Source organism: Trichechus manatus, unplaced genomic scaffold, assembly GCF_000243295.1.
Source record: "Trichechus manatus latirostris isolate Lorelei unplaced genomic scaffold, TriManLat1.0 scaffold00002, whole genome shotgun sequence".
NCBI lineage: Eukaryota > Metazoa > Chordata > Mammalia > Sirenia > Trichechidae > Trichechus > Trichechus manatus.
The window spans coordinates 27,172,621-27,194,980 of record NW_004443938.1 but is presented as its reverse complement, the minus strand read 5'-3'; the positions used below and the strand labels follow the sequence as shown (position 1 = coordinate 27,194,980).

At 40.0% G+C, this 22,360-nt stretch overlaps 1 protein-coding gene across 1 annotated transcript in view; it reads right to left on the bottom strand.

Moving 5' to 3' along the window:
- Nucleotides 1-366: 366 nt before the first annotated feature.
- LOC101349068 (pleiotropic regulator 1-like) overlaps nt 367-22,360 on the bottom strand; it is a 153,482-nt gene continuing 131,488 nt past the window's right edge. Inside the window, 2 exon segments of the mRNA XM_012554657.1 lie at nt 367-462; nt 464-1,906. Of these exon segments, the coding sequence (XP_012410111.1) occupies nt 367-462; nt 464-1,906 (1,539 nt within the window).

Sequence of the window (22,360 nt, the reverse complement as noted above, 5' to 3'; positions counted from 1 at the left end):
TTTTTAAAACTTCTGCTCACCTCAAAACATGTCCTATTATAATAGTTTCGTAAATTAAAAAAAAAGTCTCCTAACAAAACTGAAAAGATCTTTTTGTCTTTAGAATAGTTATGTTCAATGGACGTGCATATGCGTGATATCTGCATCTTACTTCCTAGGATCAAAAATGGTTTATTTCAGAAATAAAAACACTGGGGGAGGGGGAGGGCAGGGAGCAGTTTATTGTAACATGTGATGACCCGGCAATGATTTGAGCAAGTAAGTCTCTGCTTTACACTCCCAGTGAGAGCACACAGTGACTGGGTATCCTCATCCAAGCCAAGGTAAGGGGGGAAAAGGCGGAACCACTGTGAAGACAATGCTATATTAAAATCTCTTTCTCTTGATTATTTCTGGTTTCCAGCTGACAGGATGAGTTTCTTCTGTCGCTGTATCATCTTCTCTGTACACTTTAATGGTTTTTGTCAGCCTCAGCTGTTAGTAATCGACTTTCAGACTGATCAAAAGCACAAGCAAATACTCCTGATTCACTATCCAAAGACCCAGGTTGCACAGCTGCATGAACTCTCTGGAAATTGTAGCCAGTTCTCCAGCCCCAAAGATGCATAGTGCCATTATCAGCTCCAGATACCAGCACTCTACCAGAATTCACCGTCAATGTGTTAATAATAACATTATGACCAGAAAGATTTTGAATGAAACTTCCATCAGGGAATTTCTACTGTTTTATGTTATCTGGAGAACCCGATGCAAATGTGTAATGTCTTGGATGTAAAACCACAGCCCTGACTGATTTTTTGTGATTTGTTAGTGTGACTCTTGTTTTTCCAGCCACCAAGTCCCATAATCGTATTGTAGTGTCATGGCTTCCAGTAATAATCTGTGGTTCTGCAGCTTGACATCTCACTGTAGCAACTGCATTTGTATGTCCAGATAAAGTGTGCACACTGGCTTTAGTTCTTATGTCCCAAATCCGTGCAGCTGAATCTTGACTACAGGTTACCAGCACATCTATTGTTGGATGCAAATCCAAACCATACATGGCACTTAGATGTCCTTGATAGTGTCTTATAACCTTATTATATTCAAGATCCCAGTATTTTACTTGTTTGTCTTCTCCACAAGAGAACAGGTGTGGGCTTCTTGTGCTTACGATCACACCACGCACTATACTGATATGCCCCGTCAATGACAGTTTTAATTTGCCACTAGCCAAGTTCCAGATCTTTATAGTTCTGTTGGCAGATCCAGTAACAAACCACTGATTTCCAGGTTCCACAGCAATACAGCGAACCCAGCCGAGGTGCCCACAGATGACCCTGTACAGTTTCCAAGGTGGGTGCCACTGGGGTCTTGGCATTGTAGGGGCTTTTTTGGTTATCAGTGCAGAGTTCTTGGCATTGCCAGCCTCCATAATAACTGAAGTCATCACTGGAGGCTGTGACCGGTCAGAGGCCCCAGGATGTCGGTATTCACTTCCAACAGGGGCAGTGCGATTTGCATCAACCCTGGCCTGAGGAGAAGGTCATGCCACAGCTAAAGATTGTGCAGCTGATTCACTTGGTATTCGTTGAATCTTAGTATCCGCTGTCAAAGCAACCCCAGGTCCTGGTGGGTATGGATGTGTACCCATCACTAAGTATTCAACTTCTTGGCCTTGATTGGCAGGATATTGTTTGTGACCATATGAATCTGATGAATTCTGAAGGCTCTTCTCTTTAAAATTTTCTTTTAAAGTAGGCATATGCAACACAGGCCCATACTCATTACGAAGCTTGATTGCCATTTCTCGTTTGTGACTGTCTTCATCCATAGGCACAGGTTTTCCATTATCAGCTACAAACATGTCACGGGTCCTCTTCAATGACCTGAACACAAGTGTGTGCACGGAATGTTTCTGTACCTCCTTTTGAGGCTGAAGCAGCTCGGCTTCTTGTGTCCCTTCTCTCTTCAGCTTCTGCTTCTGTTTCCTGAGGCCTCTTGGCCCTCAGGCCTCATGCCCACATCTGCCCTGGTGGGGCAAGTGTTCCAAAGCTCTGTAGCTCCACTGGTATAAGTGCCCAGAGGCACCCCACTCCGCCAGCAAGCGTCCTGCACACAGGCACTCAGCTCCCTTGCTCCGTGGGTTGGCAAGCCTAGCTCCACCGATAAGTACCCAGAGGCACCCCCACTCTGCCAGGAAGCCTCCCGCACACAGGCACTCAGCTCTCTCACTCTGCACTGGTCTCCTGGTTCTGCTGCTGTTGGTTCTCTGCTGCTGCTGGTCCTCTGTCACTGCCGCACATCAATCCATTCAGTTTTAAAACCACTTCCACATTTTAGGTATCTGTTAGAGCAGCACCCCACTCTTGGTACCAAATTCTGTCTTAGTCATCTAGTGCTGCCATAACAGAAATACCACAAGTGGGTGGTTTTAATGAAGAGAAGTTTATTTCCTCATAGTCAAACTAGGCTAAAAGTCCAAACTCAGGTCGTCAGCTCCAGGGGAAGGCTTTTTCTCTCTGTCAGCCTTCTTCTCTTCAGTGTTCCCTGAGACTAGGAGCTTCTCTGCACGGGGACCGCGGTCCAAAGGACGTGCTCTGCTCCCGGCACTGCTTTCTTGATGGTATGAGATCCTGAAGTAGTGTTTCTTATGTAACATTTTTATAGTTCAGGAAAGACATATTATTAGTAATATACCGAAAAAAAAAAAAAAAAAAGAAAAGAAAACCCAAACCTGTGCTGTCTAGTTGATTCCGACTCATAGTGACCCTATAGGACAGATTAGAACACTCCCATAGGGTTTCCATGGAGCAGCTGGTGGATTCGAACTGCCAACCTTATGGTTAGCAGCTGAGCTCTTAACTACTGCTTCCACCAGGGCTCCATTAGTAATATAAGTAAACAAAATTTAAACAATATGTAAATTAAACATATGCATTATAAATTAAACATTTTCAGGAATTATAATTGCTGGACCATCTACAGTTCTTTATACAACTACAGACACAAGAGTGGTTTCTGGGCAGTATGCTAATTTAAGGAAAAGGAAATATTACATCTCCTGGGAAAACACTCATTAACAGTATTCAAAATATGGATCTAGGTAGACCAGTGAACCTGATGTGGCTCTTGGTATTTTCCCCATTTAGAGCCTTTCTTTTTGGAAAATCTTTCCCTTCTCTAATAGGCGGTGACCATACATCCTAGTATAATCTAGACAGTCCCAATTTGTACTTGCTATCCTGATCAAATTATTGATAAAATCCCTTTCAATCTCAAAATTGTTCTGGTTTGGGTGATAAATTATATCGTCACTCTAGTCGCAAGTCTAGGGGAAAATCTCTCTAACACGCACACTCGCACACATGCATTGCAGCAGATTCTGTTCGTTCACATGAGTCACTGGCCACAGCATGGAATGCTGTGTTCAATTTCTTCCATCACGTGTAAAGCAGAATCAATTAAACCTTTATTCCTCTTAGTTTTCACTATAAAACTAAATTACCTGCAATTAAGGCCAAGTTTGTTTCATTTGTATAGATGTTTTATTGACCATCTTCTGGGATTGGTTTAAATTTTGCAAATATAGAATTTGCAATTGTTAAAGGCTTAATTTAAACATAATATTCTAGGATGGACTCAGTACTCTTTTCTGTATGGGTTTCTTTGTTTCGACTAGACTGAAAGATCAGATATGATGTAGAGGAAGGAACATCAGACTTGGAGTCTGGAGATCTAGGTTTAAGTCAACAATCTGTCCCTGTACTTAGAGGCACAATAAATTCCAGTTTTCCCAGTATCAACCCAACTTATACCTGTTATCCCAGTGCGGTTATTAAGAGTGCCCCTTTCATTCTCAAAAGTGTCAGCGTTTAGAGGATAAATGATATGGTCGCCCTATTTATGAATCATGTGGAACTGGACAATTCATTTAACACTCTGTGTCTTCCCCCCTCATCTTCCAAAAATACCCATACCAGAAAGTTGTTTTGTGGAGGAAGTGAGAGAGCAAACATAAAAGAGCTTTAATAAAAACACAATATACTGAATACATGTAACATATTAGATGAGCTTCTATTTTTCGTACTTCTGCCCTGGGGGTACTGAAAGCAAGATCAAGAATTGCTTGACCTTCTGTGGCTAATTCTGCTTCTTGCACTCAGGTGCAGTTGCTGAATGTTCTATCAAGGGCCTTGTCAGTTCAGGGAGAGAGGCAGCGTAGACTTTGGTTAACTCTGTCAGGTTCTCTCCACTGCTTTGCATGCACACCCCACTCACTCCTTCCTAACCTTTCCTCACATTCTTCCCAGCTTCGAAAGTAGCTCTCTTTGCCGTGCGCAGTGTCCACATTCTTAGCGAAGGCCCAATCTCAAATCATATTTCTGGAAAAAGACTTCTGTGAGTATGTTTAGAGGTTTTACAGTGCTAGCTGTGTCTCTTCCCTGCTAAGATTCTGTCCAATTAAGTTTAGGTACAGAACAATAACTAAATAGGAAATCAAATACAGCTTTATTAATCTGGGAAAGAGCACAATTCCACATGGCACAACTCTGGTAACAGCTGGATTTGCGCTAGACTTAAGTGGGTATTCTATTTCCTACCCCTGATCTAGGTCTTGAAGCTTAAACATGCATAGATGTGCCAAGGGAGAGAAAGAGCTGACCCTGAGCCCACTGCTAAGAAGATGACCTTAAGTCTTACACACTTTAAGTTACGGAGTGAAGACAAATTCTTCCATAATATACTAATTACTCTTTTCTTTAAACACCGTTTATGATCAGAAGCCATACTACAAGTTTAATAAATTGTTTTCTGATTGCATCATGTGAGCTCATTTTTAATCTGTGGCCATATCATGACAGCTCTTGTACATCACTGATTAGTTCTTCACTTCGTCAGTATCTCTGAGAGAATCTAACATAAACTGGGCTCCTACTAGATAACTATTCATCGTTATCATTTGAATGATTGCAATGTAGGCTTAAACAGGTGAAAAAAACATGATTTATTTTTCAACTTGTTAAGAGCACATGGTGGGGCTGTCTCCCTAATGCTGAAAACATTTCTAATGCTATAAAAGACTGATGCTCACCCCTCACCTCATTACAAATGAGTGATGAATATCAGCAAACCCTTTACCAACCCCTTTATGCTCCTGAACACATCAGAAGAGACGAAGCATGGAGAATCATTCTAAATGCCCATGGAAGAGACCAGAAGCCTGGACATCAAACTTGTCTCCTCTTTTTACCTTATTTTCCAGCCACCCTTGCAGGTAGACACGGCCATGTGACTGGGTTCTGGCCAATGGAATGTTGGTAGTATCATGTGTGCCACTTGCTGGTCTGGCCTGTAGGCCGCTCACACACGATCATCCGTACTTTTTTTCTTTCAGTCTGGCCAGAATGGCAAAGACCTACAGGGAAAATTGGAGAGCCCTGGATTGGAAGAGATAGAGCTATGAGACAAAAGATTCAGTGTTTGGAGGAGAGTTACTAAAGAAAGAACACTAGCATTGGATTGAGAGAGAAATGCAATTTTATTGTCCAAGTCACTCAGACTTTGAAATTTACCTGTTATTGCAGTTAGTGTGCTAGCGTTTTCTTGATCTTACCAGAATAATCAAAGGAATTTCTTTTCCTTCACAAAACTACATCACAAGAGACAGTGAGTATAAGAATCCATTGAGCATAGGATGCATCTTGATTTTAGAGAAGTGAAAGGTGAAAAAAATGTGCATCTTAGAATTGATGAACTAAGGTAATTCAATGTTCCGGTGTGAATTTTTTTCACATCTGTGTCTGAGTCTCATAGACGACACCTTGAAGACTGGAAAAGCTCCTATTTCTTGTGAGCAGAATGTAAGCTCCTAGAGGGCTTGACATTGATCTGTTTTATTCACTTTCGTGTCTTCAACATGTAGGACTTCACCTGGCACATAGTAGGCATGCAATAAAATTTGTTGACTGGTAATTTATTAATATGTATTGAAAAACCTAATTCAATTATGCTGCCTGAAGATCTGCATCGGGAGTGCGTTCTTCATCTACAGGTAATCCTCAAGGGAAGGTGAATGACAATGGCCAGCATGGACTCAGAATCCAGAGAGAGATTCTGATGAGCTGGATGTTTGATGACCTCATGGCATGATGCATGGGAGCGGGGCTTCTGAAACGTATGAGAGGAGACTGTTAGGAGGCACTTGTAGGGACTTTACTTTATAATGTGAGTGCCTGAAGAAATACCTCAAGAAGTCAAAAGGTGAGTTTATCTATTAATTCATTTATGATTGTAAGTGTTTAAAAATCTATAAAGCTGTTTGCTCTGTTTGGTTCTAAATAATATTTGAAGTAAATGCTTTGTGTCTGAAGATTGTCTACCTTTTAAGTCTCAGTGAGGATGTCTTGACTACTGTGAGAAAAGCACATACCATATCAAGAGTGTGTTCTGCTCAGACATGCCATGAGTGCGCCCTTTGTGGCAGGAGAGTAAGTAGGGACTGTGTCTAGCCCATTCCTGTATTCCCAGTGACCAGAACAGTGACTGGACAGAGCTGGTGCTCAGTACACGTTTGAAGAATAAGTAGTCGTTATTGGAAATGGCTGAATGGCTGACTCAAAGCTGAAAACCCTATCAACTCCAATCTGGAGATGGAATATGAGTCCCATATTTTCAGAGCTAATTATGAGTCAGTCACTGTATGTATGCATGCGTGTGTGTGTATTCTTGTCTAATATAAGAGGAAAGTACTAGCATTATCCTTATGTATACAGAGGAGGAAGTTGAGACTCAGAAGGACAATTCATTTACATGAGGTCACAAAGAAAGTGAGAGAGCTCAGATTTGAGTTCTGATCATTCTGACTCCAAAGCCATTCTTATCCACTATACACAGTTGTTGAGAAGTGGTGCAGGGGCTTGACCTTAAAGCCGTGATCCTGAAACAGAAGTGAGTAATACTGTTTTTTTGAGAAAAATAGTTCCAGTTATTTGGCTCTCATTAAGGCACCAACTCGAGCCATCTGTGCAGCAGGTCAGAGAGCACTGAGTGATCAACCACATGCCATCTTTGCCACATCTGCTGAGGATCTGACAGTTCATTTCAGAGACTGGCTTATGCAGAATAATGTTATAGCTTAGAGGGACTACAACATCTGAGGGGACATACACTCTTAGAGTTACTAGAGGTAGGTGTCTCTGGGAGATGAAAAGATTGAAACATCATCATTCGAGTTATAACAAAACACTCATACTTTTCCATTTAATCTGCAAGAAAATTGATATATTTTTGCCCTGTGGCAAAGCAAATAGAAGTGTGATTTATGTTTTAAAATATTCATAGTTGATGTCCTGACCTATGTACAGTTTATTTTGATTCTGATAATTTCAATTTGTGTTTCCTCTAGGAAGTTGGAGTGGGGGTGGATATGTCACCCATTCTTCTCCTCCCCTGAGTTCTCACCCAATGATTTTACACAAGCAGAATAACTCAGAAGACTCCAGGTCTCAGGCTGCTCAGCAAAGATCTAATCTTTATTTTGCTCAGTGCTAGGACCTCAGCTTGATGAGATCATTTTCCGGGAACTGATTTATTCCTCGGGCATCAGTTTCGGTAACGGTAGTTTACGGTATTCTGTGCAGAAGCCGGCAATGCGGTGCTCGCAGCAGAGTGCTGGTTCAGAGACCAGGGGAGGATTGTAAGCTTCATGATTCTATCTAGAAATCTTCATGGAGCTACAAGACTGATCATGGGTCTTTGATTACTGTGCAGCAGGGCCTTGGAAAAAACCCAAGAGCAAGGCAGAATACTGTTCTTTTTCAATCAAGTGTTTTCTCCCTGACTTGTGGCCAAAACAATGGAAAAAAACAAAACAAAACAAAACAAAATATAACAACGGGAATAAAAGTAAGTCACTTTTTGCTGTGTTTCTAAAAAAAAGAGAATGTGGATAAATACCTTTAGGGGTATCATGGACAGTCCTTTGAAATTACTGTCAATGAAAATAAGGTCCAGGATACATTCCTTAGCTAGTGTTATGACTTTATTGATCATGATATATGTTTATTATTAACTTCCCTTCTTGTTGAGGTGGTGTACAGAAATGAAAAGTATTTCACAGGGGATACTGAGTATATAACAGCCATGGATTTGCAACTACAAACTCAAACCTAGGCATGAATGATGTGTTATACTTCTTTATTTTCAAATAAAGTCTGACCTTGTGCCCCCCACCTTGTTAGGCTAGTGAGAAGGTGATCATTCATTCCTGGGGATTACAAAGTTTCCAGTTAATCAGAAAGCAGTAACAGTAAGAGTAACAACACAAGCACATTTTGAGGATGGCCCCTCTAGTTTTCTGTAAAAATGCAACTGCTGAAGCATTTGAGGTCCTTGACAATCAGTGTCTGTGGTTTTCATACCTCATTTAGGCAAGGGAGTGTTTTGATGCCAAGAATTCAGCCTCCTCAGACACACCAATTGTGAGAGACTTTTGGGTAGGGCATGTCCCCTATGCTTTCTGATTCTGACGCTTTTAGATTCCTCTGATAGAGGGCTCCTTCAAAAACCATCCGAAGGGCCCTAGCAAAGTGTTGACGTGCTCATATATTTCTGTAAAATATTCAAAACTATAATTTATAACCATGACCAATTCAGACCTCTGTCTACGTTCCTACTTCTTATGCTGAGTGGCTTTAGAGTGTTTGCTAACATTTTGGAAATCATGCAAAGCAGAAGTTAAGTTGAGGAGACATTTAGTTTTTTTAGTGCCTTCTGTGTGATTGCATTATTGCTAGCTGTCCAAAGGTAGGAATAGCTTGCAAGAACTCTCCTACCAACTCACTGAGCATTGTAACCCAATGGTGCAGGACCAGAGGTTGATTGTGATAGGAATGTACCCTAAGATACTGGAAGTAAGTGAGTCATGGATGAAAAATGAGGTTTGAAAAGTATGGAGCCAGAAACTAGGCTATAGAAAATTCTTAATACTGAAGTCAAAACATCGATTCTGACTCATAGTGACCCCATAGGGTTTCCAAGCGTGTAAATCTTCATAGAGGCTGACTGCTACATCTCTCTCCTTCGGAGCTGCTGGTGGTTTCTAGCTGCTGTCCTTTCGGTTAGCAGTCGATCGCTTTACCCACTGCGCCACCAGGGCTTCTTGGATTACACATTAATCAAATGCAAATGCACTAAACGAACACCTTAAATAATAGAGGAGAAAAAACAGTACATTTTATTATTAACGTTTAGTAGTTTTTTTAAGTGCTTAAAAGAGTAGTTATGGCTGTTAAATATTTCAGTGAAAGAGGTTTGCACTTCAGAGGGCACAATGAAAGTTGTGTTTTTAAACAATGATAATTCTTGAAATCATGGGAATTCTTGAACAAATCACTGCCTTTGATTCATTTTTGTATAAGCACTTGGAAAATGCCAGAATGAAAAAGTAAATGTGACTTATTTATCCCACATAACTTAGAAGAATTAAGTCAAAATAATGGGAAAATGTGTAAAAAATAAGATGTTAAATCAATAAGTATACCAGACACCAAATATTATTACAGGTAGTCTCCGACTTACAATATGTTTGAGTTATGATAACTGTACTTAAAGACTGTTTTTTTTTGTACATCTTATTGTTAGTAATATGTACTACAATACAATGTTGCAGCATGTAATTTGCTGATGTTATCATTCTCATGCCAACCCCCAAAGACAAATAAAGATTGGATTTATAAAGATATTGGTAATAAAAGACAATAATAATGAAAACTAAAAAAAAAAAAAGGTATTCAACTTAAAGTCAGAACCAACTGAGGATAGAGTCTTCAGAATTGAACCCTGCCATAAGTCAGGAGTCCCCTGTATTTGATTGTCGAGTCAACACAAATTCAATAAACACTAAGTAACTGGCCATCATTGTGTGCTACTGTTCTCACTGAAACCCTATGCATGATTTTTAACTATTTTGCCAGCTGAAAACTCTCTCTGTTTGTGACTTTCTTTAACAAAATGAAACAAATTCTGACTGATTATAATTTGCTGTTGGAAAATGTTTTCAGTCAATTGTATGAGGACTAAGGTGCACCTGACCCAAGCCATGATATTTTCAATTGCTTCATATGCATATGAAAGCTGGACAATGAATAAGGAAGACCAAAGAAAAAGTGATGTCTTTTAATTATGGTTTTGGCGAAGAATATTGACTATACCATGAACCGCCAGAAGAACGAACAAATTTGTCTTGGAAGAAGTACAGCCAGAGTGCCCCTTAGAAACAAGGATGGTGACACTTCGTCTCATGTACTTTGGACATGTTTTCAGGAGGGCCTATAACTTTGGAGCCCTGGTGGTGCAGTGGTTAAGAGCTTAGCTGCTAACCAAAAGGTCGGCAGTTTGGATCCACCAGCTGCCCCTTGGAAACCCTATGGGGCAGTTCTACTCTGTCCTATTGAGTAGCTATGAGTCGGAATCGACTCGACGGCAACAGATTTTATAGTTTATCAGGAGGGACTAGTTCCTAGAGAAGGACATCATGCTTGATAAAGTAAAGGGTCAGTGAAAAAGAGGCAGACCATCGATGAGATGGATTGACACAGAGGCTGCAACATAGCAACTGTCGTGAGGATGGCACAGGACCGGGCAGTGTTTCATTCTGTTGTACGTACGGTAGCTATGAGTCGGAACCGACTTGATGGCACCTAACAACAACATGATAGATGCAGCCGATATGAGAATGAACAGCTCAAATACTTTAGAAATATTAATATATATGTAAAACATATTCTATGTGCAGCTCATACTTTTAATCTCTTCAGAGAAAAGGCAGTGACCATAATAACTAAAATTTGGACTCATAGATGGGATTTTTTTTTTATTGCAGCATAAAATATATAACACAAAATTTGCCATTGTCACCATTCTTAAGTATACAATTCAGTGACATTAATTGCATTCACAATGTTGCACAACCATCACTATTGCCTATTTCTAAAACTTTTTCATCACCCCAAACACATAGATGGAATATTTTAAATGCACATGCCAGCTCGGATTTCTCTCTAAGGAGTTTAGGCATACTGACTGGTCTGCTCATTAGAAAGCTGTCAAGTATTGCAACAAAGGTAAAACAACATTTCAAGGACCCCAAGATATTTTTTTGAAGATGCAAAACATATGCAAAATGTTTATCTAAAAAGCTGATAGAGGTTAAATATGCCCTTTTACTATAATATAGAAATGTGCTTTGAACTTTTTCAATTAAATAACTGAGAAATATCAGATTCTGTGTTTGATGCATGTAAATGATAACTTCTGTCTCCATTTTAAAATTTTAAATTAAATAATTGAGACAAAATTCAGATAAAAAAATTAAAGGAACATGAAGTAAAAGTGAGAAAGATAAGAGAGAAAATCAATAGAAATTATTCTGACAGCAAAACAAAATTGTTACAAACAATATTTTTCAGACCATACCAAAAGCAATAATTCATTAAGAGGAAGTGACAAACAGAAGTCATGAATATCCTTAAATTATTTAATAATCTAATTAATGAAGAGGCATTACCCATAGGAATACATTGGTGAAAGATTAAATTTCTTGTTATTCTGACATGAAATAATAATGTCAATACTCATAAAAAGTATGACACAGCATACAAAGACGATGTCAGTGACGAACTGGTGAATGGGCGTCTTCACTGAAAGGATAGTCAAGATTGGTCATGGCAAAAGAAAACTTGAAATGACCTGAAGGCTTACAGCTTATTATCTAGAAAAACTTGATAGAGGTTTTCCCAAATTTGACAGTAATTCTAAACATGTAGATGACATTACAAAGAGGAGTTGTGAAGATGAAAGAATCTTTTCTAAACTCTCAGTAATAATTAAGGATAATAATTCACCAAAAATCCAATCAACCATCCCAGAAGAAAGATGGTTATCTACCTTCTCAATAGAAGCAAGGAAGGCAAGACTTGGTCTCACTACTCTGTCCTACAGGGTCCCTATGAGACGGCGGTGGGTTTGATTTTTTTCTTTTCCTTCTCTGCCCCACCAATTCTGCACTGTCCACAGTGTTGTGGGGTTTTACAGAGGGACCTGAGGCTGTGTGCGAGGCTGGAGGTAGGGACTCAGGTGGCCCCTCAGCAGCCACAGGGGTGAAGTCTTTTTCTAGTTTATGTGCTGGACTTTGACCTAAGATTTTCTGAAAGAAGTTTTCTGTGTGTAAAAAAATTTTGAAAGTCCTTAGTCTTTCGAGAATTTTAAAATCATGACTTGCTAGGGTCCTCAAGATCTAGTCCTTCTCCTTTTCCAGGCTCGTAGCCTTTGGGGTCTACAATGTGCTTTCTCTCTTCCAGACACGGAAACAGCTAGTTGCTGTCCAGTTGAGTCTGACTCATGGCATCCCCCTGTGTGTCAGAGTACAACTGTGCTCCGTAGGGTTTTCAACAGCTGATTTTTTTTTGGAAGTAGATCATCAAGCCATTCTTTGGAGGCACCACTCAGTGGGCTTGAACCGCCAACCTTTTAGTTAGCAGCCAAACCCTTTAACCATTGGCACCATCCAGAAACTCTAGCCACAGAGAACTGCTCTTTTCTCAAACATGCCAAATGCTCTGGCCCTCCCACCTCTGCGCATGCTCTTCCCTCAGCTGGTCTTTGCTTTTCCTTCCTCTGTTGGAGAAACAAACTCCCTTTATTCTCAGTCTCAACTTGTTGCTGTGGTTAGGTGCCATCGAGTCGGTTCTGACTCTTAGCGACCCTATGCACAATAGAACAAAACACTGCCCAGTCCTGCGCCATCCTCACAATCGCTGTATGCTTGAGCCCATTGTTACAGCCTCTGTGTCAATCCATGTGGTTGAGGTCCTCCTCTTTTCCACTGACTGTCTACTTTACCAAGAATGATGTCCTTCTCTCAGAAAATTTCAAAGGGCGGCTCAAGAAGACAAAGTCTCAGCTTAAGAGTTACTTTTTCTCATTGGTGGGGGCTCTTTTGACTCTAGTTCTCATTTCTTCTTTCCCTTTGGCAAACCCAAGTAATTTGTTTACTTTTTTTCTGTTCGATTTCTACAAGAACTTTGACAGTGTCTCATAAGTATTTATCCAGCGCCATCATTATAAGTTTTTCAATAGCACTTTGTCTTGTTGATTTTGTATCTTTAGGACCGAGTTCAGGACGTGGTACATGTCCTAAAAAAAAAAAAAAAAGTTAAAGAATGAATAAAAGGTAAAAAATTAAGATAAAATAATATAAATGATACTTATCAACTCAAAGTAATACTTCCTTGAAAAGGCATTTCCTGAGTTACCAACACTAATTTATGTTTGTATAAACAAATGCATTGCCAGATATTACTCACCTTCCTTCTCCCCTACCGTTCCTCTCCCCTACCTGATTCAGACAGACTGAGGCTACCCAACCCACAGTGTCTTCTGGTCAGCTCTAGAAATGCAGTATGCAGTGGTTCTACCCACCAATTCCTTCTTCCCTTAAAAATGAGAACAGGAAGGGTTTCCAAGGAGTGGCTGGTAGGTTTGAACCGCCAGCCTTTTGGTTAGCAGCTGAGCTATTAACCACTGAACCACCAGGGCTCCTCCATAAAGATTGTAGCCCTGGAGCTCCTATAGGGCAGTTCTACTCTGTCCTATAGGGTTGCTGTGAGTCAGAATTGACTTGATGGCAATGGGTTTTGTTTTTTGGTTTGGACCTTATCTGGATGACATCCCAGTCTTAGATATGAATATGAGTAAGAAGTGGCCAGGTGGTAGTGCCTGGGTGGTGCAAATGGTTAACTTGCTTGGCTGCTATCCTTGCATCCAAGAGGTTGGAGGCTGAAGTACACACAGAGGTGCCTCTGGAGAAAGTCCTAGGGATTTTCTTCTGAATAATCGGTCATTAAAAACCCTACGGAGCACAGTTCTACTCTGACACACCATGAGTTGGAATGAGTCACCATGAGTTGGAATCGACCTGATGGCAACTGGTAGATAATAGCTATACCATGTGGGGAAGCTGGGTGGAGGAGGGGGGAGCTTTAAAGATAGAAGAAGCACCGTGTCCAGAGGTCCTGGGCTCAGGGGAGCCTAATGAGATTGAAGAAGAGGGAAAAAGTCTGTAAGTCAGAAGCTGAGAGAGCCATAGAGAGTGTCAGAAGGTGACGTTCTTTAACAGAGTAAATAGAGTAACAAAACCATGCAGACAGCCTTGAAGACTTGAAACTGGCCAGGGTTTCAGACTAAAATTTTGTCTCAGTTGTATCGCTTTTTTGTTGTTTAATTATGAACATAGAAACAGCATTTTCATCTTTTTTTCAAAGGTAACACATTTTAGCTATCTTATGGATTATTTATAGCCCTGGTGATGCAAAGGAGCTCTGGTGGTACAGTGGTTAAAGTGCTTGGCTGCTAACCAAAAGCTCAGCAGTTTGAACTTACCCAAGGAGAAAGACGTGGCAGTCTGCTTCTGTAAAGATTATAGTCTTGGAAGTCCTATGGGGCAGTTCTTTTCTGTCCTATAGGGTCACTATGAGTCAGAATCAACTCGATGGCAATGGGTTTGGTTTGATTTTGGGGGTGGTGCAATGTTTCAATGCTTGGCTGCTAACTGAAAGGTCAGCAGTTAGAACCCACCCGGTGGTGCCAAGAAAGAAAGCCCTGGTGATCTGCTTCCAAAAAGATTTCTACCCTGTCACATGGGGTCACTATGAGTTGGAATCAACTCAGCAGCACATAACAAGAACAACACGGGTTACTGAGGCATCTGTGGGTAGTGTGGCCATCATTTATGTGTTTGCCTCCAGGGGAAAATGCCTCCTGTAGTTCAAATGGCCCACTCACAATGTTCTTCTGGAGCACCCCCATTTTAATTGCCGAGCACCTGCATTGTTAAGTAGGTGCCTTGTCTGTGATGGCTTTTGAGGGTCAAATATTAAATTCATTTTAAATAGCAAATGATAAGGGTTCTTCTGTCTGTCAGAGAATTTATGGTTTTCATGATTTTATTGCTGAAGAAATAGTTGTCATGGCAACAATTTTTGTAACTTTGAATCGTCATTGGGTAAGTATTGCTAATGGCCTGCTTCCAGTGGCACCACGAAAGAACTACAGAATGGGGATTTTGCTCAATGCTTTGTAGGATCTGGTGTATTTCTGTGGCTTCCCTGAATAATTTTGATCACATCTTCAGAGCCTCAACTGATTTCCTAGCTATGTATTGTAATCCCTTAATAAATATCTAGGAATATATCAGGAATTGTCCCGCTGCTTCTTTGTGCTTTAAGTAATGCTCACTTTCTTCAGCCATGTGGGTTCACAGAATGTACCTGTAAGAATCAAAGCTTAGCACCTCTGAAATAATTTAATTGAATCCAACAAATACTTTTGAGTGCCTACTATGAGCATTACATAATGCAAGGCCCTGTAGAGGATACAGTGGACAGTGAGACACATGCCAAAAAAAAAAAGCAACAACCTAAATTTTGAACCGCCAGCCATCTGTCATTTTGTCATACTGTGGTGGCTTGAATGTTGCTATGATACTGGAAGCAGGGTCACCCATGGTGGACAGGTTTCAGCAGAGCTTCCAGACTGAGACAGACTAGGAAGAAATGCCTGGTGATCTACTTCCAAAAATTAACCAATGTAAACCTTTGGATCACAACAGAATATTGCCCAATTTAGTGCCGGAAGATGAGTTTCCTAGGTTGGAAGTCACTCAGAATACACGGTGGCCGCAACAATGGACTCAAACATACCAACAATCATGAAGATGGCATAGGACCTGGCATCATTTCATTCTGTTACACAAAAGGTCGCCATGAGTTGGAGCCAACTTGATGACAACTAACAACCACATGTTGAAATAATTATAAATATTGCTGTGTTTATGACCAATATAGTCCCTGGGTGGTGCAAGTACTAGCTGAAGGATTGGTGTTTCTAACCCACCCAGAGGCCCCTTGAAAGACAGGCCTGGTGATCTACTTCTGAAAAGTCACAGCCTTGAAAACCCTATGGAGCAGTTCTACTCTGTACACATGGGGTCACCATGAGTCAGAATCGACTGGATGACAACAACAGTGGTTAATATAGAGTAGCATTGCTATGATTAGGATTTTCAGCACATGCCACATGAGAGGGAGGTTGGTGTGGGAGGATACTCCTTTCTGCCTTCTTTTCTTACTCTTCTCTTTGTAAAAGGGAGACAGGATAGTTTGGATGTCTTCCATTTAAGCAAGTTTCTTGTCTTCTTTGTGACTCAGTTTCCTCTCTGTAATGGGGGGTGATAGAACTATTTTCTTTACAGATTTATTGTGAGGACTAAACTAGCATACACAAAGTGCTTAGAGCAGTGATCGCATATGCTAAGCAATTAATAATAACAATAGTGTTATTATTAGCTGATAACAGTACTGTTACTATTATTATTATTAAAGGATGGTGGACTATTTGGGCACATCTTGGCTCCCTGCTTTAGTCCAGATTGTGTGTTTCTAATTAGTGACTTGTCTGGCTCAGAGAGATTGGCCCATTCATTCATTCATTCATTCAGTAATCCATCTATTCAGTAGTCATTTATTCAATAAACATAAATTGGGAGTCACTGCTTTAGGTACTGGAGATACAATCATGAGTAGAAATATTCTGAAGGGAGAAAGAGAAAGATCAGTGGTTCTACAACCACATTTTTGGATTGAATGGAACACTAAAATTGCAAAAACAAATTTAGGGACTGGCACAGGGTCGACAACACTTTATTTTGCCAAGTTAGAATGTTAAAAAGAGCCAATTTTTGTTTAATATCACCATATTTTCATTTTACAAGCATGTCATTTTAACCCCAAAATAGTAGGAAGAACATAGTAGTAGAGTAAATGAGTCAGTACATTTAAATAAATTTAGTGCTGTGAAAAAGAGCTGACTGTGCTCATCTGGCACATAGTAAAAAAAAAAAAAAATCCACTGCAGTTGAGTCGACTCCAACTCATAGCAACACTATAATACAGAGTTGAGCTGCCCCATAGGGTTTCCCAGGCTATAGATCTTTATGGAAGCAGACTGCCATGTCTTTTTCTCACAGAGCAGCTGGTGGGTCCCAACTGCTGACCTTTCAGTTAGCAGCTGAGCGTCTTAACCACTGCACCACCGGGGCTTTTTCATACTTATTGTTGTTAGGTGCCATCAAGTCGATTCTGACTCACAGCGACCCTGTATGCAGCGGAAGGAGACACTGCCCGGTTCTGTGCCATCCTCACAATCATTGCTATGTCTGAGCCCATTGTAGCAGCCACTGTGTCAATCCATCTCGATGAGGGTCGTCCTCTTTTTAGCTGACCCTCTACCTTACCAAACATGATATCCTTCTCCAGGGATTGGTCCATCCTGTAAACATGTCTAGAGTATGTGAGATGAAGTCTTGCCGTTGTCCCTTCTGTTTGTTAATGCTGTAAGGAGCATTCTGGCTGTACTTCTTCCAAGACAGATTTGTTTGTTCCTCTGGCAGGCCATGGTATATGTGATATTCTTCGCCAACACCATAATTCAAAGGTGTCAATTCTTTGCTCTTCCTTATTCATGGTCCAGCTTTCACGTGCATATGAGGTGATTGAAAATACCACTGCCTGGGTCAGGCACACCTTAGTCCTCAAAGTGACATCTTTGCTTTTTCACGCTTTAGAGACGTCTTTTGAGGTAGATTTGCCCAATACAGTGCATCATTTGTTTTCTTGACTGCTGCTTTCATGGGCGTTGATTGTGGATCCAAGTAAAATGAAATCCTTGACAACTTCAAACTTTTCTCCGTTTATCATAATGTTTATGAATGTGGAAGGTAATGGGCTCCCGGGTGCATTTAGATCAGGGCTTCCAACCAGTTCATTCGGATTAGAACTCCTGCTGGAAATTTGCACTTTAACAAGTTCCCAGATAATGGTTATGCTGCTGGTTAGGGTCCAATTCTGAGACCCACTAGTAGAGCCAAACCAAACTCTTTGCCATTGAGTCAATTCTGACTCATAGCAACCCTGTAATCCAAAAACTCGTTGCCGTTGAGTAAATTCTGACTTACAGAGATCCTATAAGACCAAGTAGAACTGCCCCATAGGGTTTCCAAGGAATGGCTGGTGGATTTGAACTGCCAACCTTTTGGTTAGCAGCTAAGCTCACAATCACTGTGCCACCAGAGCTCCAGGAGAGCAGTGGTTCTCAAAATTTATCATACATGAGTCACCTGGGTATCTTTTTAAACTGTAGATTCTGATTCAGTATATCTGAGGTGGAAATGCAAATTCTCAGCAGGGGTTCAAACTGCAATGAACCACTTTGAAGCCCTGGTTTGGGTTAGAATCTGCAGACATATTTTAGTTCATGCATCTTCAAGAAGAAAACTAGATGCATAGGCGTAAGTTTATATGATTAACAGAAGGCAGTGAATGATGTGTAATTAATACGGTTAACAAGGATAAGGCTTGGAGTGTTCTTTTATAAATTATTGGCATGAATTTTATTTTGTAAATCAATTTTTTTTTTAATGAGCTTTATGATCTTTCTATATTTCATGGTTGAAGCTTATATTCCTAGGTGTTTAAATAGAAACTTTGTGGTTAACTATTAAGTACCTCAGGAAGCACACGGCTTGCTCAGTAAAGATAATGAGACAGGATGTGTATAGATAGAAATTGGGAGACCTTTTACTCTCTGGGACCATCTTTTATCAGTGCCCTTTGTTCACTGTGATCCTGTTTTCAAGAAAGGTACTATTTTCTCACCTTTTATCCTTTATCTCTCCAGAACATACCTCTAACAGACTTATGTCAGCAGGATGCCTCCTTCCAAGGCTTATTAATACTATTGTGTATTACGTTTTCTCTTAATTTTGACCAAGACAGGAACATTTTTTTTCTTAATAGTTTTATTTCCGCAGGAGTCATTGATCATGAAAAGGCTATAATCCAACTGATTCGTCAACATTCAAAGTCACAATATTTCTCTACATAGAATATAATACAGTTATTTTTAAATGAGGGTGACTTGGTGCTTTTGAAATGTGCCAGAATTTGAAGTACAGCTAATTAGTGTAAAAACAGCAAACTGAATGGGTATATTACTCTACTTATGATTATCCTTATAAGCTTGCATTCTTTAGGGTAGGGAGAAGCTTATTGTTCTTGTTGTATGCCATTAAGTGGATTCCAACTCATAGTGACCCTATATGACAGAGTAGAACTGCCCCATAGGGTTTTCTTGGCTGTAATCTTTATGGGAGCAGATGGCCAGGTCTTTCTCCTATGAAACTGTTGGTGGGTTCAAACCTCCAACCTTTTGGTTAGCAGCTGAGCACTTAACTGTTGTGCCACCATGGCTCCTTTACTGATGAATAGAGCAAAACTTTTAAAAAAGATGTCATATTGCAGATGGCAGGAGTGAGGAGTCATATTTTGTTGGAGTTTGAGAGCCTTCTTCTTAAGACCTGTCTTAGGTGAGCAGTAACAGGTACGGGATGACTGCTCCACCTGAAGGCCACCAGTCTGGCAACCTCAGCTGCTTTGGGACATGAAGTCAAATGATCTCTAGGAAATGGCACTATGATTATTTAAACTTTCTTTTTTTGGACTTTTCAGCTTTCTATGATGAAAATAATTTATTTTTAAAATCTCTAAAAATGTTTTTGAAGTATGCTTTTTAAAATCAAAGGTCAATATTTGTATTACATGTTAAAAACCTAAAATTCATGAAGAGTAATTCATATTTTCGCTCAGAACCCATTTACCTTTATGCTACATACAATTTTAATGTTTTGGGTTATTTGTTTTATTAGCTTGTATCAGTAGAGAAGGTCCCTGCGTGGTGCAAATGGTTTACACTCATCTGCTAACCTAAAGTTTGGTGGTTCAAAACTACGCAGCCGTGTTGCAGAAGAAAGTCCTGGTGATCTGCTTCTGTAATGGTTACAGCCAAGAAAGCCTTACGGAGCTGTTCTCTGTAACACGTGGAGTTGCCATGAGTCAGAAATGACTCGACAGCAACAGGTTGTTTTTTTTTTTTTTTGGTTTTATCAGTAGGGAAGGAGTTGATAGCATAGGGTGAAAAACTCAAAGTTGTGAAAACAAAGCACTTATTGTACTTTAAGGGAAAAAAAGAACTTGACAGCAAGAAAAGTAGCAAAATATTATAAACAGCAAACACAAAACAAAACATTGAGCATAGGAGCATCAAATCTAGTGTCCTGTGGTTCTTTCTCCACTACAAAAGTAACATTATATTTAGTGCCCTTTGGTTAAGAAGACTAGAATATGTAATACAGTTAAATGTTTAAATGGTGTTAAACTTGTTTAAAACAATAAAGGAAAACAATCATTATAGGGGTAGTTGATTTCTTCTATCAAGGAATTCTGTTAAATGCAATGATTGTTAGAGACAGGATTGTAAATGAGTTTATTCCAGTCTTCCCAGGAATCTTCTTCCCTCCTCTACAGTCAGGTTCTACTTAGCAGACAAGGCGAAGCAGTGAACGATAATATCACCAAGACTGAAACTGCAGGGCTTTCTAATATTTTCCAAGAAAGAAAATCTAGTATGCTCATTCTCCTTTCAATGGTGATATCCTTTAGAACTTAAAGGAATGATTGGGTTTATTTGCTATAGGTGGTGATCAAGTAGACATCTCGTTTTCATTTTCTAAATTGCACTATGTATGAACTGAGATATTATCCTAGTTTACTGTATTCCTCCATCTGGGTAGCTTTATGCTGCTTTTGCTATTTCTCATATCAAGTCATCTTGGCCACAGCATATGCTCAGGGATTAACTCAAATCTTCCTTTTCTTCTGCATTTCCTGACCTTCTATACACGTGGACCTCACCAGACGGAATACACAGGAATTGAATCAACTACATCTGTGGAAAGAGACTATGGAAAAGCTCAATATCATCAGTAAGAACAAGGCTAGGGACCAACTGTGGAACAGATCATCAATTGTTCATATGCAGGTTCAAGTCGAAACTGAATAAAGTTAGAACAAGCCCATGAGAGCCATAGTATGACCTTGAGTATATCCCTGAATCTAGAGACCATATCAGGAATAGATTTGAGGCATTGAACACTAATAACTGAAGACCAGATGAGTAGTGGAATGACATCAAGGACATTATACATGAAGAAAGCAAGAGACCATTAAAAAGACAGGAAAGAAAATACCAAAATGGATGTCAGAAGAGACTCTGAAACTTTGTCTTGAACATCGAGTAGCTAAAGTGAAAGGAAGAAATGATGAAGTAAAAGAGCTGAACAGAGGATTTCAAAGGGTGGCTTGATATGACAAAGTAAGGTATTATAATGATATATGCAAGGACCTGGAGTTAGAAAACCAAAAGGGAAAAACAAGCTGAAAGAACTGAAGGAAAAATTCAAGCCTTGAATTGCAATACTGAAGGATTCTACAGAGAAAATATTAAACAACACAGGAAACAGCAAAAGAAGATGGAAGGAATACACAGAGCCACTATACCAAAAAGAATTGGTAGACGTTCAACCATTTCATGAGGTAGCACATGATCAGGAACCAATGGTACTGAAGGAAGAGGTCCAAGCTGCACTGAAGGCATTGGCCAAAAAACAAGACTCCAGGAATTGGCGGAACACCAATTAAGATGTTTCAACAAACGGATGCAGCACTGGAAGTGCTCACTCGACTATGCCAAGAAATTTGGAAGACAGCTGCCTGGCCAATTGACTGGAAGAGGTCCATATTTATGTCTATTCCCAAGAAAAATGATTCAGCCAAATGCAGAAATTATCAAACAATATCATTAATATCACACGCAAGTAAAACTTTGCTGAAGATCATTCAAAAGCGGCTGCAGCAGTATTTCAACAGGGAACTGTCAGAAATTCAAGCCAGATTCAGAAGAGGACGTGGAACCAGGGATATCCTTGCTGATGTCAGATGGATCCTGGCTGAAAGCAGAGAATACCAGAAAGATGTTTATCTATATTTTATTGATGATGCAAAGGCATTTGACTATGTGGGTCATAACAAATTATGGATAACATTGTGAAGAATGGGAATTCCAGAACACTTAATTGTGCTCATGAAAAACCTGTACATAGATCAAGAGGCACTTGTTCAAATAGAATGAGGAGATACTGCGTGGTTTAAAGTAAGGAGAGGTGTGTGTCAGAGTTGTATCCTTTAACCATACTTATTCAATCTGTATGCTGAGCAAATAATCTGAGAAGCTGGACTATATGAAGAAGAACGCAGCATCAGGATTGGAACAAGACTCATTAACAACCTGCATTGTGCAGACGATACAACCTTACTTGCTCAAAGTAAAGAGGACTTGAAGCACTGACTGAAGAAGATCAAAGACTACA